The sequence below is a fragment of the Nicotiana tomentosiformis genome, chromosome 5 (assembly GCF_000390325.3).
Source record: "Nicotiana tomentosiformis chromosome 5, ASM39032v3, whole genome shotgun sequence".
NCBI classification, from domain to species: Eukaryota; Viridiplantae; Streptophyta; class Magnoliopsida; order Solanales; family Solanaceae; genus Nicotiana; species Nicotiana tomentosiformis.
In genome coordinates this window covers 57,156,854-57,172,590 of record NC_090816.1, presented here as the reverse complement: position 1 = coordinate 57,172,590, position 15,737 = coordinate 57,156,854, and the positions used below count along the sequence as shown (strand labels likewise).

Here is a 15,737-nt window from a genome sequence, read left to right as displayed (position 1 = left end):
GTACACTCTCTCTCCCTCCTATTCTTCAACTTGCGGTCCTATGTAGCTTGAGCAAATGCTACCATTTTCCCATAGTTCATGTCTCAATTCAAGGCAGCTGTAGCGGCCTCATTGATAACCAAGGGGCTAAGGCCCTGCACAAACCGGCGCACTCTAGCCTCCATAGTAAGCAACATCAGAATGGCATATTTTGACAGGCGCGCGAACTCCATGTGATATTCCCACACACTCCTACTCTCTTGCTTAAGATTCTCAAACTCTATGGCACGGGCTACCCTTGTCTTGGAAGGCAAGAAATGGTCTATAAAGGCATCAGCAAACTCACTCCATCTCGGTGAAGGGCTACCCTCCTCCCAAGAGTCCTCCCACAGCTCAAACGCCGAATATGCCACCCTTTTTAGGCGTTAGGCGACCAACTCCACTCCTTCCGTCTCAGTAGCGTGCATAACCCGGAGAGTCTTATGCATCTCATCAATGAAGTCCTGTGGGTCGTCCTGGGGATTAGCACCCGTGAACACCGGAGGATCCAACTGTAGAAATTTGTTCACCCTAGAACTAGTAGAATCCCCTTGCTGGCTAGAAGATGTAGGTGCAACATTTGACCTTTGGGCCTGAGAAGCCACTATCTGAGTCAGCATCTGAATAGCTTCCCTAAGATCCCCATAAGAAATACCAGAGCCGGAAGCTGGGGCTGGAGGTGGAATCAGAATATCAGGTGGAGGAACCATCGCTCTCTCAGTAGGTGTAGGAGCTGGTGTGGCCTGGGCCGGTGTAGTGGAATCAAGTAGTGTAGCAGTCGGGGGATTATCCTCACCCCTCGGGTGTTCACCCGCATCATCAAATAAAGGGTCAACTACCACTTCTAAGGTGGCATTGGCTCCTTGGCCAGTTCTTGCTCTCTTATTAGGTGCCATATACTGAAAGTTAAAGGAATGCACGAGTTAGAGGAGGAACAGTTGCATAATTAGTTTCATCGTACGATCCATAATATCAAAGAAGGGTATTGTTCCTAAATGTCCAAGTAGCCTCCAACTTATAGATGTAGTCGACAACACACCGATAAGAAGGACTCTACCAGACACGGCTCCAAGCCATCCTAGGAAACTTTAAAATCTTAGGCTATGATACTAAATTTGTCACGCCCCTTCCTTGGGAAGCGCGACCCACGCTCAACCGAGTGAACCTGGCCGAGCAAGCCTGTTAGATACTTTCTACCCAACTAACCCATGATCAAGAGAAGATAAGATTTCATTAATTATACAGTATGGGTCTCATTCATACAATCCAAAATCATTTCATTATCCATTTTGCTTTTAAGTCCCAAAATACACATTTCTTAAGTTCAAGTAGGTCAAGTGACCAAACACAACATGACTTGATTAACATTCCCAACACACATATACAATCCACATAGTGTCTACGAAGCCTCTATAGATACAAACGAGAGTAAAGATGGTGCCGACAACAAGGCCCCGGCTATACCCTTAAAGTGACCATAATATAACAAAACGTACAATATATGACCCCGGAATGAAATGGGGCTCACCGAGTCCGCTGAGAAAAGGATGTAGCACTATCTGTGATCCGCATTATCTGCTATGTTACCACCTGCAACCATTTAAAGATGCAGCGCCCCCGACAAAAGAGACGTTAGTACCGTCGAATAGCACTAGTATGTATAGCTAAACACCAACTCAATAGAATGAATAGTAACACAAGAGGAACATTCAAGAATTTAATAAGGGCTTCAAATAATAGTAAAACAACAAGTTATGGATCATATACATTTTCAAGATGTTCCACAATTCACAAAACCTCTGTATTCTTACACGGAGTCCGATCTCGGCCCGATCGGCTAGGCCGCCTCATCTGAGACATTACCACAATTTCATTCACAATACCACTGTGTTCTTACATGGAATCCGATCTCGGCTCGATCGGCTAGGCCATCTCATTTGAGACATTACCACAATTCCATTCACAATACCACCGTGTTCTTACACGGAGTCCGATCTCGGCCCGATCGGGTAGGCCATCTCATTTGAGACATTACCATAATTTCATTCACACTACCACCATGTTCTTACACGGAGTCCGACCTCAGCCTGATCGGCTAGGCCATCTCATTTGAGACATTACCACAATTCCATTCATAATACCACTGTTCTTACACGGAGTCCGATCTCGGCCTGATCGGCTAGGCCACCTCATCTGAGACATTACCATAATTTCATTCACAATACCACCGTGTTCTTACATGGAGTCCGATCTAGGCCCGATCGGCTAAGCCATGTCATTTGAAACATTACCACAATTCCATTCACAATACCACCGTGTTCTTACATGGAGTCCGATCTTGGCCCGATCGGCTAGGCCATCTCATTTGAGAAATTACCACAATTCGATTCACAATACCACCGTGTTCTTACACGGAGTCCGATCTCGGCCCGATCGGCTAGGCATCTCATTTGAGACATTACCACAAATTCATTCACACTACCACCGTGTTCTTACACAGAGTCCAATCTCGGCCCAATCAGCTAGGCCATCTCATTTGAGACATTACCTTTTTCAGTCAATCACCTCACATCGTACTTCTTTCATGTACTTTCGATTCATTGACACTAGTAATTACGATTCCAAAGTCATTCTTGGCACTTGGCCGTATTTCATAGTTCTAGACCCCTTTTCCACATTCAATATCATTATCAAAATCAATAAGGCTCCCCATTCAAGATATTAAATTCACGTATGAGCAATTTGGGAATCTTAGGCACATAGTGGCTTTTCATACAATTTGGCATAACAACCTTTATTTCAATCTTGACATGAAGTCTTAACATCCCTAACTCATATTCCACATTTTGAACATATTCTCAAATAGCAAGATTACATGATGAAGCATTTAGCATAAACATTGAACAAACATCCTCCAACACAACCACATTAGGAAAAGCCAATTCGATAATGATCAAGAACATACTCCGATTACATGAACACCGTGGGATTCGATTCTAAGAAGAAAGGGGTTTAGCCAACTTACCTCAATTGAGCTTCTTAAAACTCTAAGATGTTCCGGAATATTAGCAACTTCAATCTATTTTAGCAATATAACAAAATTGAACCAAAATTAGGAAGATGAACACGGTTTTAGCTCATTTGAGCATATTATCAAACACTAGGTGTGCATCAATGTTTTAAGGCTCTTTTGTGGAAGATTCTATCATTTCCCAACCCACTCTCTACCATTATTATCTCACAATCTTCCCACATGCTACAAGGATACATGCATGCAAGGTAAGCACTCCCATCCGCATGAATTACCTTACTAATGGCCCATTCTAGTTATATTTTGAAATTAACAGTTTGGGTGATAAAATCTTACCTATTAGGAAAAAGACCTAGGTGCCTCTCTTGATAATCTTGAAGATTTAAGTGAGAATTGAAGAACAATTTGATGAAGATCACTTCTCCCTCTGGGACCCTCTCTCTCACTCTAAATATATCAGAAAATATGCTCAAAATGGTCCATGAGGTGTGTTTTAACGAAATAGGGTCGGGTTAAAACCCCAAAAATGAAGCTCCCGAACAAGGTCTGCGATCGCATAATTGATATGCGGACCGCATATCGGTCGCATAATCGGTGACCAAACAGCCAAAAAAATTGTCCGTGTCTGCGGTTACTATGCGGCCCGCAGATATGTTCTGTGGTCGCATAATGAACCACAGAATGGTTATGCGGTCGCATAGTCGACCGCAAAACTCATCCAAACTGGCCCAACAATTGCCTCAATCTACGGCCATTATGCGGTCCGCAAAGTGATTCTGCGATTGCATAATAGACCGTAGAAACGCATAACACTGCCAAATATTTTCCTTCACTTTTCGATACATTGTTCAACCTAAAAAGTCTAAACTGCGACTTGCATTATAATACACAACACGTAAAACCAATTCGGCACCATGAAACATTAATATCATTATTTTGCAAAAATATTTATGGGGCCTTACAAAATCGATATCCCTATAGGGCGGCATGCCCGGAAGATCCGCTAGAAATACATCTTGGAAGTCTCTCACTACCAAAACTGACTCAATTGTAGGAGTATCAGCACTGACATCTCTCACAAAGGCTAGATAAGACATCTCTCAACCATCCGTTTAGCCTTTAGAAATGACACAACCTTGCTAGGAACATAATCTAATACACCCATCCACTCTAACTGTGATAAACTTAGCATAGCCAACATCACAAAATTTGGTGTGACAATCCAAAATAGCATGATAGGATGACAACCAGTCCATGCCCAAGATAACATCAAAGTCTACCATACTATGCAACAATAGATCAACTCTGGTATCAAAACCACCAACAATAACTAAACACGATCGATACAAGTGGTCAACAACAATAGAAACTCCCACAGGTGTGGACACATAAACAGGGGAACTCAAATAATAACAAGATATATCAAAATACGGAGCAAAGTAAGATGACACGTATGACTAAGTGGATGACAAATCAAATAAGACGGATGCATCTCTATGTAAAACTAGAACTATAGTTATAATGACTGCGTCTGAAGCAACTGCCTCCGTCCTACCCGAAAAAGCATAGAATCTGGCCTAACCTTTCCCTCTCGGGTGACCTCTACCCGCCCGTCCCCCACTCCTAGCTGGCTGTGCGGGTGGATTAGCAACTAGGGCAGCAACCATGGCCTGAGAAATCAACGGACCTGACTGAATACGTGGAGCATGAGTAGTATGTGGAGCTGCACCCCTCTTGAGTCTGGGGAAGTCCTAACTATATGACGGGTATCACTACACTCAAAGCATGCTCTCGGTGGGAATGGCTACTAGGACTGGTTCAGGAATGGTCTACTCGACTGACCGCAAAAGGAACCCCGTGCATGAGATGCACTAGAAAGTGGGTGTGCAAAGTGTGCAACCTGAGACCTCGGAACAACCGGAGCACCCACTAGAAGCTGGAAGTGATGAGTGAACTGGATTTCTCACATTGCCTCTACCATGATAGGTTGTAAGTGCAGCGTGGCCACCACTAAATCCTCCTGTACCCCGAGGCATTTTGGCCTCCCTGTCCTCTATCTCATGGCACCGCATACTCTCCAACCTTCGTGCAATCTCTACCACGCATAGATATGGGGTAACTGTCTCCAACTATCGAGCTATGCTAAATCTAATACCATAGTTGAGACCCTTGACAATTTGACGAACTCGCTCTCTGACGGTATAAACCAAGGCAGGTACATGTCTTGACAAATCACTCTATAGGACAGCATACTCTGATACTGTCATAGTACCCTAGCACAGCTACTGAAAATCTACACGCCATGCATCCCTAAGGGTCTGTAGAACAAACTTTCTCAAGAATATCTCTAAAAATCGAGTCCATGTAGGTGAAGCTACATCGGTTGGGCTACCCTCCTCGTACACCCGCCACCACTGATATGCTTCTCCTGGCATCTTGAAAGTGGTAAAAGTAACCCCACTCGTCACTACAATACCTATGGTGCGAAGAATACGGTGGAAATTCTCTATAAAACCATCTACATCCTCTAAAGACAAACCATTAAACGTAGGAGGGTGATACTTCTTGAACCTCTCAAGCCTAAGTTGCTCCTCCTCAGATGTTGCCGCCCTAACCTCAGGCTGAATCAGAGCAACATGCTTCACAAGTATAACCTCTGAGGCCTGATCAACATGGACCTGCTGCATTGGAGTATGGCTCGTGAGAGTCTGAGCTAACCTGAGATGTGGTTGGTACATGTAGAATCAACCCCGCCTGAGCTAAGGTACCGAACATGCTCAAGAACTGTGCAACATGCACCTCAGGTGCCTGTCCCCCTACTGGAGCTACTGCTGGCTCCCCTTCCCGGCCCCAGCCTATCGCTGCTCTAGCAGGGGGCACGGGTGTCTGATCGTCAGATCCAACAGTGCGTTTCCTTACTATCTGTGAGAGAATAGAAAGACAAAGATTCAAAATTTCGAAGTCAACACTTCGCACAATAAAGAATCAAAGAAGTGAAGTTTTCTAACAATTCGGTAGCCTCTCGAAGATTAGTACAGAAGTCTCCTTACCGATTTGCAAGACTCTACTAAACCTGCTTATGACTCGTAACACCTATGAACCTAGAGCTCTGATACCAACTTGTCGCAACCCCAATTTCCTGTTACGCCCCAACATCGGGGAGCACGACCGGCACTCAACCGAGATACCCCGGTCAAGAAAGCCTACTTGATGCTTTCTACCCGAGGTTACCCATGAATAAAGCAAAGATATGTACCATTCATTATACAATGAGAGAATTTTATGGACGACACCTATTTTATTAATATTAGCTACTTTATTTATAATTCCCAAAATACATTACAGATTCATAGTTTGAAGTGGAACATGTGATACGAATACAACATTTCTAGTTTGACTTTCGCAACACAAATATACAACACACACTATGTCTATAGAGCTTCTAACGAATAAAAAGAGTACTATGATAGTGCCGGCAACAAGGCCACGTCTATACCTCAAAACATTATACACAAGGAACAAAAACGTACAAGACCCTTAAATAAAGTGGGGCTCACCAAGTCAGATGGGAAGAGGGTGTACCGATATCACTAGTCGATGTCGCCTGCTCTGGAAGTACTTGTATCCATTAAAGATGCATCGCTCTCGAAAAAAGGCATGTGAGTACATATGGAATACTACTAGTATGTTACACTAAACACCCTCTTGATAAATAGAGAAACAATACAGGGAGAAATAACATAGTATCAATAAGAACACCAAACAATAAATAAGTGTCAAGTTAAGATAAGGATAAATTTTCAAGTAAATAACAATGTTATAGGTTGGGAGATCTTTACTACCGATATACCACCGAGTTATCGCACTTTGTTGGAATTTGAAATTTAAAAGGTTAATGACTTTGAAATGTTTGACTAATGTTTGACTTTTCGGATATCGGGTCGGTATTTTGATCTCAGAAGCCGGTATAGGTCCAATACTATATTTATGACTTGTCTGTAAAATTTGGTGATAAACGGAGTTGGTTTGACGAGATTTGGATGTCTGGTTGTGAAATTTGAAGTTCATGAGTTTTCTTGAAAATTTCCTTTGATTTGATGCTAAATTCATAGTTCTAGGTGTTAATTATGATCACGCGAGCAAGTTCGTATGATATTATTTTGGTGTGCATTATTGGTTTAGAGCCCTGAGGGCTCGGGTGAGTTTTGGATAGGCTACGGAGTAAAATTTGACTTAGAATTATTGCTGGTGTGTTTCAGTTCTTGTGCAGGTCTCCGATCTCGCATTTGCGAGGTCAGGCTTTGCATTTGCAACCTCAGATGGGTTCGCACTTGCGAGGCAACTCATCGTATTTGCGAAGAGTAGCTGGAGCACCTCAAGTTTGAATTTGCGAACAAAGATTTGTATTTGCAAAGTGGGTTTGGGGGGGGGGGTACAATATCACAATTGCGATGAAACGATCTTATTTACAAAGTGGGGTATTGTTGACTTTTGTTTACTTTTTCAATAATGACCTAAATTGAATCCTTTGCAATCGTGGGTAGTTTGAGAGGCAAAGCTGTGATTGAGCTTTGAGTGGACTTTTGGAGCGAGGTAAGTGTTCTTGAGGGTTTAGGACTTGTTTGTCTATTTTCTAAATGTTTAGATGTTGGGTACAACATATATGTGAGGTGACGAGTACTTATGAGTTGTTGTCGGGTTAAAGCATGCGGGTGGGACTTGTTCCTAGTAGTTTATTGTTTACTTTGATCCTGTTATCCATGCTTAGACTAGTTACTTACTAAATTGATCATTCTTACCATGTTTAGGGGCTTTTGTGATAATTGAGTATTGATTCCAAAGTTGAGATTGGTATTGTGGAACCATTGTTAAAGTAAGGCCTGCTCTTGTTGATTCTATCTCCCTGCTATTACTTGTTCATTGTTATGTGGTAAGGGGGAGTGTAATGCACGAAGGGTGATGTCGGTGCCATATTGTGAGTGTAATGCACGAAGGGTGATGCCGTGCCATATTGTGAGTGTTAATGCACGAAAGGTGATGCCATGCCATATTGTGAGTGTTAATGCACGAAGGGTGATGTCGTGCCATATTGTGAGCGTTAATACACGAAGGGTGATGCCGTGCCATGTCATGAGAGTTAATGCACGAAGGGTGTTGTCGTGCCATATCTATTGATTTATATTGTGAGGTTGAGAGTAAAAGCACGAAGGGTAATACCGTGTAGTAACATTGTTCCTTTGTGAGACTGAGAGTAGAAGCACGAAGGGTGATGCCGTGGAATTTTCTTTATTTTTCTTAATTTGTTTCACTATTTAAAGTCATATTGACTGTTTTGGTTATCATTTCCGCTGTATTTCTCGTATCTTGTATCCCCTTTAGCATGTCCCCCTCCCAATAGTACATGATTAGCTTTTATCTATTGCTATCTTGTACATATACTTTTATTTGCACAGGTTTATTATGTGAGTTTCTTGTCTTAGCCTCGTCACTGCTTTGTCGAGGTTAGGCTCGACACTCACGAGTACATGTGGTCAGTTGTACTCATACTACACCCTGCACTTTTTGTGCAGATTTTGGTACCGACCCTAGCTGATTGTGAGACTCGGAAGTCCGAACTTGCTTAACGGAGACTCAAGGTAGAACTGCTGGCATTTGTAGACCTTGGAGTCCCTTTCTAGTTTCCTTATTTTACTGTTTCTTTTCATTCAGAACAGTTGTATTCCGTTCAGACTCTGTTTGTAGCAAATCTTAGAAGCTCGTGAGTTTTGACTGCAGATCCTTATTGTATCAAATATTATGGGCTTTATGTTATTCCGCATTTCAGTTTTAGCTTCTATTTAGCTTGATTGATTATATTATTGAAACTAACTAAAGTTGGCTTAAAGAATCCTCTAACGCGTACCGCATCTTCAGCTGAGCAGCAGCCAAAGCCCCTAGTAGCAGCTCCTACGAGTGGTTAGAGGCCAAGGCAGGGGTAGAGCACAGCCCAGAGCTCGAGCAACAACACCAACAGTGGAGCCTCAGATAGAGTTTGACGAGGAGGTTCTAGCCCAGACTGTTCTTGTCGGACCAGCTTATGTCCTGGAGGGGTTCATGGCCACCCCAGTACTTCAGGACGCTTTGGTCCGTTTGGTGGGCCTTATGGAGAGTGTAGCCCATACTGGCACATTTCCCATGGCACCAGCCATCTCTCTGGCTGGAAGGGGAGCATAGACTACTTCTACTCACACTCTAGCAGCTCTAGCAGCTCAGCCTGTCAGAGTAGTTCATTCGGTTGTTGCGGCACACGTCGGTGATGGACCAGCTATGTCTTCTTAGGCTTATTTAGATTGGACACATTCACCAAGCTCTTTCCAGTTCACTTCAGTGGTGCACCTTCTTAGGACCCACATGATTATCTTGACCGCTGCCATGAGGTTCTGCGGAACATGGGGATAGTTGAGACCAATGGGGTCGATTTTGCTGTGTTTCAGATGATGGATTCTGCCAAGAGATGGTGGAAGGATTTTGTATTGACCAGACCAGCGGGGTCGCCTCCCTTTACTCGGGACCAGTTCTCTCAGATATTTCTTGAGAAATTCCTTCCTATCATATTGAGAGAGGAGTATCGTCGGCAGTTTGAGTGTCTCCAGCAAGGCAGTATGACTATTACTCAGTATGAGACCTGTTTCGTGGATTTGGACCGTCATGCTATTCTTCTGTTTCCTACCCCGAGAGAGAGAGGGGGTAAGGAGGTTTATTGAGGTACTTGCTCATCCTATCAAGTTGCAGATGGCTAAGGAGACTGGGAGTGAGATTTCTTTTCAGACGGCTGCCAATGTTGCCAGGCGAGTGAAGATGGTTCTTACACAGGGGGAGGTCAGGGGTCTAACAAGAGGCCTCGTCATTCCGGTGGGTTTAGCGACACTTCATCTGGAGGAAGAGGTACTTTTGGTAGGGGCCATCCTCCTAGGTCATTTTATTCAGCACTCCAGGCATACCACGGTGCTTCAAGTGGACATGGACATCATATGCCTTATTCCGACCAGCTAGTCTACAGTGCACCACCAACTCCTATTAGTGCACTTCTGCTCTAGAGTTTTTAGGGAGGTTGCTCAGGTCGACAGAGTCAGTTTTAAGGTCAGCAGTCACAACAGCCGAGGTCCTGTTATACTTATTGTGATCCGAGGTATATTGCTAGATTTTGCCCTCGTGTATCGAGTAGTTCACAGCATCAGGGTTCTCGTGCCATGGTCCCGACACCGATTGCTCCACCGCCCATACAACCAGCTAGAGGTAGGGGTCAGGCAGCTAGAAGTGGAGGTCAAGCCACTAGAGGTAGACGTCAGGCCGCTAGAGGTGGTGGCCAGCCAGCTAGAGCCCGTCCTAGAGATGTAGTTAGGAGTGGTGGGGCCCAGCCTCGATGCTATGCTTTCCCAGCCAGGCCTTAGGCAGAGTCATCAGACGTTGTTATCATAGGTACTGTTTCAGTTTGCAGTAGAGATGCTTCAATTCTATTTGATCCGGGTTCTACTTACTCCTATGTGTTATTCTATTTTGCTTCATATTTGGTTGTGCCTCGTGATTCTTTGTGTGCTCATGTGTATGTGCCCACACCTGTGGGAGATGCTGTTGTTGTAGACTGCGTTTATCATTTGTGTGTGGTCAACATTTGGAATCTTGAGACTAGTGTAGATCTTCTACTTCTCGATATGGTAGATTTCGATGTTATCTTGGGTATGGATTGGCTGTCACCTTATCACACTATATTGGATTGTCACGCTAAGATGATGACCTTGGCCTTGTCGGGGTTGCCTCAATTAAAGTGGAGAGGGACTCCTAGCCATTCTACCAGCAGGGTTATCTCTTATATGAAGGCTCGGCGAATGGTCAAGAAGGGGTGTCTAGATTATTTGGCTTATGTCCGTGATTCTAGTGCGGAGGTTCCTACCATGGATTGACTACCAGTTGTCCGTGAGTTTCCTGATGTGTTTCCTGCAATCCTGCCAGGGATGCCACCCGACAGGGACATTGATTTCTGTATTGATTTTGCTCCGGGCACTCAGCCCATTTCTATTCCTCCATACCATATGGCCCCGCCAGAGTTGAATGAATTTGAGGAGCAGTTGCAGGATTTGCTTGATAAGGGCTTCATTAGACCTAGTATCTCACCCTAGGGTTCGCCAGTGTTGTTCGTGAAGAAGAAGGATGGATCGATGAGGATGTGCAAAGATTATCGGCAGTTGAACAAAGTCACCATCAAGAACAAGTATCCATTGCCGAGGATTGATGACTTATTTGATCTGCTTCAGGGTGCTAAGGTGTTTTCAAAGATTTATTTGAGCTCGGGCTACCATCAGTTGAGGATTAGGGAATCTGATCCCTAAGACAACTTTTCGGACTCGGTACGGGCATTATGAGTTTCTAGTGATGTTATTTGGACTGACAAATGCCACAACAGCATTTATGGATTTGATGAACCGAGTGTTCAAGCCCTATCTGCATTCCATTGTGATTGTGTTTATTGATGATATCTTGATCTACTCTCGTAGTCGAGAGGAGCATGAGCAACATCTTTAAATTGTACTTCAGACTCTGAGAGACAGCCAGTTATATGCTATGTTTTCAAACTGCGAGTTTTGGTTGGACTCAGTCGCTTTGTTGGGGCACGTTGTATTAGTAGAGGGCATTCAGGTAGACCCTAAGAAGATTGAGGAAGTTCAGAACTGGCTTAGACCCACTTCAGCCATAGAGATCCGGAGTTTCTTGGGATTGGTGGGTTATTACCAACGAATTGTGGAGCGGTTCTCATCTATAGCAGCCCAGTTGACCAGACTGACCTAGAAGGGTGCCCCGTTCAGATGGTCAGACAAGTGTGAGGCGAACTTTCAAAAGCTCAAGACTGCTTTGATTACAACGCCGGTGTTGGTGTTGCCTACAAGGTTAGGATCTTATACGGTATATTGTGATGCATCCCGTGTTGGGCTCGGTGCAGTATTGATGTAGGATGGAAGGGTGATTGTAGATGCGTCGCGGCAGTTGATGGTTCATGAGAAGAATTACCATGTCCATGACTTAGAGTTGGCAGCCATTTTTCAAGCGCTGAATATTTGGATGCACTATCTTTACGGCATGTCGTGTGAGGTTTCCACGGATCATCGAAGCGTATTGTATTTATTCAAGCAAAAGGATCTCAATTTGAGACATAGGAGGTGGTTGGAGCTATTAAAAAACTATGATATCACCATCTTGTATCATCCCGAGAAGGCTAATGTGGTGGCCGACGCTTTGAGTAGAAAGGCAGTGTTCAGGCTTTGGCCAATCAGTTTGTGAGGCTGGATATTTTGGAGCCCAGCCGTGTCCTAGCTTATACAGTCGCTCGATCTTCCTTGTTTGAGCGCATAAAGGAGCGGCGGTATGACGACCCTCTTTTTCTTATCCTTAAGGACACAGTGCGTTACGGTGGTTCCAAGCAGGTTACTGTTGGAGATGATGTAGTTTTGAGGATGCAGGGTCATGTTTGTGTGCCTAATGTGGATGGACTTCATGAGTTGATTCATGAAAAGGCCAACAGTTCTCAGTATTCTATTCATCCGGGTGCCGCCAAGATGTATCAGGACTTGCGACAACATTATTGGTGGAGGATAATAAAGGACATAGTTGCATATGTAGCTCGGTGTCCAAATTATCAGTAGGTAAAGTGTGAGCATCAAAGACCTGGTGGTTTGTTTCAGAAGTTAAAGATTCCTGAGTGGAAGTGGGAGCGTATCACTATGGATTTCGTTGTTGGACTCTCACTGACTCAAAGGAAGTTCGATGCAGTTTGGGTCATTGTGGATAGGCTGACCAAATCAGCGCACTTCAGTTATGTGGCAGTTACCTATTCTTCAGGGCGATTGGCAGAGATACGTAGTTCATGGTGTGCCTGTGTCTATCATTTCTGATCGAGGTACGCAGTTCACCTCGCAATTTTGGAGGGCAGTACAGCATGAGTTGGGCACGCAGGTGGAGCTGAGCATAACATTTCATCCTCGGATGGAGGGACAGTCCGAGCGCACTATTCATATCTTGCAGGATATGCTCCATGCTTGTGTTATAGACTTCAGAAGTTCTTGGGATCAGTTCTTGCCGCTCGCAGAGTTTGCCTACAACAAAAGCTATCAGTCGAGCATTCAGATGGCTCCCTATGAGGCATTATATGGTAGGCAGTGCCGAACGCCAGTTGGATGGTTCGATCCAGGGGAGGCTCAGTTGTTTGGTACAGATTTAGTACAGGATGCCTTGGATAAGGTCAAGATTATTCAGGATCGACTTCGCACAGCTCAGTCCAGGCAGAAGAGCTTTGCCGATCGTAGAGTTTGTGATGTTGCATTCATGGTCGGAAAGAGAGTGTTGCTCCGGGTATCACCCATGAAGGGTGTGATGAGGTTCGGAAAGAAGGGCAAGTTGAGCCATAGGTATATCGGGCCTTTTGAGATTCTTGAGAGAGTGGGAGAGATGGCTTATAGGCTTGCGTTGCCACCGAGTTTATCAATAGTTCATCCGACGTTCCATGTGTCCATGCTTCATAAGTATCATGGTGATCCATCCCATGTGTAAGATTTCAGCTCTATCCAGTTGGACAAGGATTTGACTTACGAGGAGGAGCCAGTGGCTATTCTAGCTCGGCAGGTTCGTCAGTTGAGGTAGAAGAGTTATCCTTCAGTCCGAGTGTGTGGAGAGGTTAGCCCGTCGAGGCAGCTACATGGGAGTTCGAGTCGGACATGCGGAGTAGATATTCCCACCTTTTCACCTGCCCAAGTACTTTTCTATGTCCATTTGAGGACGAACAGTTGTTTTAGAGGTGGAGAATGTAATGACCCGATAGGTCATCTTATGTTTTAGAACCTAATTTTGTGCTTTGAATCCTTAAATACCTCATTTTAGCCTTCCTCAATTTACGTGCATAGTCTGGTGTTTTTTTGGAATGCTTTTATGTTATAAACTGAGAAAATATGAAATTTTTACCTTATAAATCCATTTGTGTTGACTTCTGTCAACGTTTTGAGGAAACATGCCCGTATTCGTGTTTTGACAGTCCCGTTGGGTCCGTATCCTTATTTGGGATTGACCAATGTTTGACTTTTTGGATATCGGGTGCGTATTTTGGTTCCAGAACCTGGTATAGGTCCAATACTATATTTATGACTTGTCCGTCAAATTTGGTGAGAAACGGAGTTGGTTTGACGTGATTTGGACGTCCGGTTTTGAAATTAGAACTTCATGAGTTTTCTTGAAAATTTCCATTGATTTGATGCTAAATTCATAGTTCTAGATGTTATTTTGGCGATTTGATCGTGCGAGCAAGTTCGTATGATATTTTAAGACTTGTGTGCACAATTGATTTAGAGCCCAGGGGGCTCGGGTGAGTTTCGAATAGGCTACAGAGTGAAATTGGACTTAGAAATATTGCTGGTGTGTTTCAGTTCTGGTGCAGGCCTCTGATCTCGCATTTGTGAGGTCAGGCTTCACATTTGCGACCTCTGATAGGTTCGCATTTGCGAGGCAACTCATTGCATTTGCGAGGTGTAGTTGGAGCACCTCAAGTTCGCATTTGCGAACAAAGCTTCGTATTTGCGAAGTGGGTCAGGCGGGGTACATGATCGCAATTGTGATCAAACGGTCGCATTTGTGGAAGATCAGAGTTCGCATTTGCGAACCATTCATCGCAAATGCGATGAAATCAGAGATGAGATGGACTTCTCTTCTGCGACTGTTTATTCACATTTTGGGGGCTCGCATTTACGAACCCCGGGTCGCAAATGCGACATCTGCAACTGATCAAAATGGGAGTTAGACGGGATTTTTGTTCATTCTTCAAATTTTCTAAACAAGAAAATCCTAGAGGCAATTTTTCAAAGAACTCTTCTTCCCCAAATAATTTGTAAGTGTTTTCATAGTGGAAATTGGGGGTTTGGGTAGAATTAGGGATTTTTATAAAATGGGATTTAGACCTCAAATTGAGGTTGGATTCCAAAACAAATTACATAATCGGGCTCGGGGTGAATAGGTAATCGGGTTTTGATCCGAATTTTGGGATTGGACCAAGCGAGCCCGGAGGTTGACTTTTGTTGACTTTTTCAATAATGACCTAAATTGAATCCTTTGCAATCGTAGGTAGTTCCTACGGCTTAATTTGAATCCTTTGGTTGGTAATTTGCTAGATTCCATTCGTTCAAAGGCTTATTTGAGAGGCAAAGCTATGATTGAGCTTTGAGTGGACTTTTGAAGCGAGGTAAGTGTCGTGGTTAACCTTGACTTGAGGAATTATGACTTGTTTGTCTATTTGCTACATGTTTAGATGTTGGGTACAACATATATGTGAGGTGACGAGTACTTATGAGTTGTTGTTGGGTTAAAAGCATGCGGGTGGGACTTGTTCCTTGTAGTTTATTGCTTACTTTGATCCTGTTATTCATGCTTAGACTAGTTACTTACTTAATTGGTCGTTCTTACCATGTTTACGGGCTTTTGTGATAATTGAGTATTGATTCCAAAGTTGAGATTGGTATTGTGGAACCATTGTTAAATTAAGGCATGTTCTTGTTGATTCTATCTCCCTGCTATTACTTGTTCATTATTATGTGGTAAGGGGGAGTGTAATGCATGAAGGGTGATGTCGTGCCATATTGTGAGTGTAATGCACGAAGGGTGATACCGTGCCATATTG

At 43.8% G+C, this 15,737-nt stretch overlaps 1 protein-coding gene across 1 annotated transcript; it reads right to left on the bottom strand.

Moving 5' to 3' along the window:
* Window positions 1–404: 404 nt before the first annotated feature.
* On the bottom strand, window positions 405–914 carry LOC138892402 (uncharacterized). Its single transcript, XM_070176114.1, has one exon. The coding sequence runs from the start codon at window positions 912–914 to the stop codon at window positions 405–407; it is 510 nt and encodes a 169-aa protein (XP_070032215.1).
* Window positions 915–15,737: the final 14,823 nt, after the last annotated feature.

What these genes read in the sequence shown, in the direction of transcription:
- LOC138892402 (XM_070176114.1), bottom strand. Translation starts at nt 914, where the DNA reads ATGGCACCTAATAAGAGAGCAAGAACTGGCCAAGGAGCCAATGCCACC.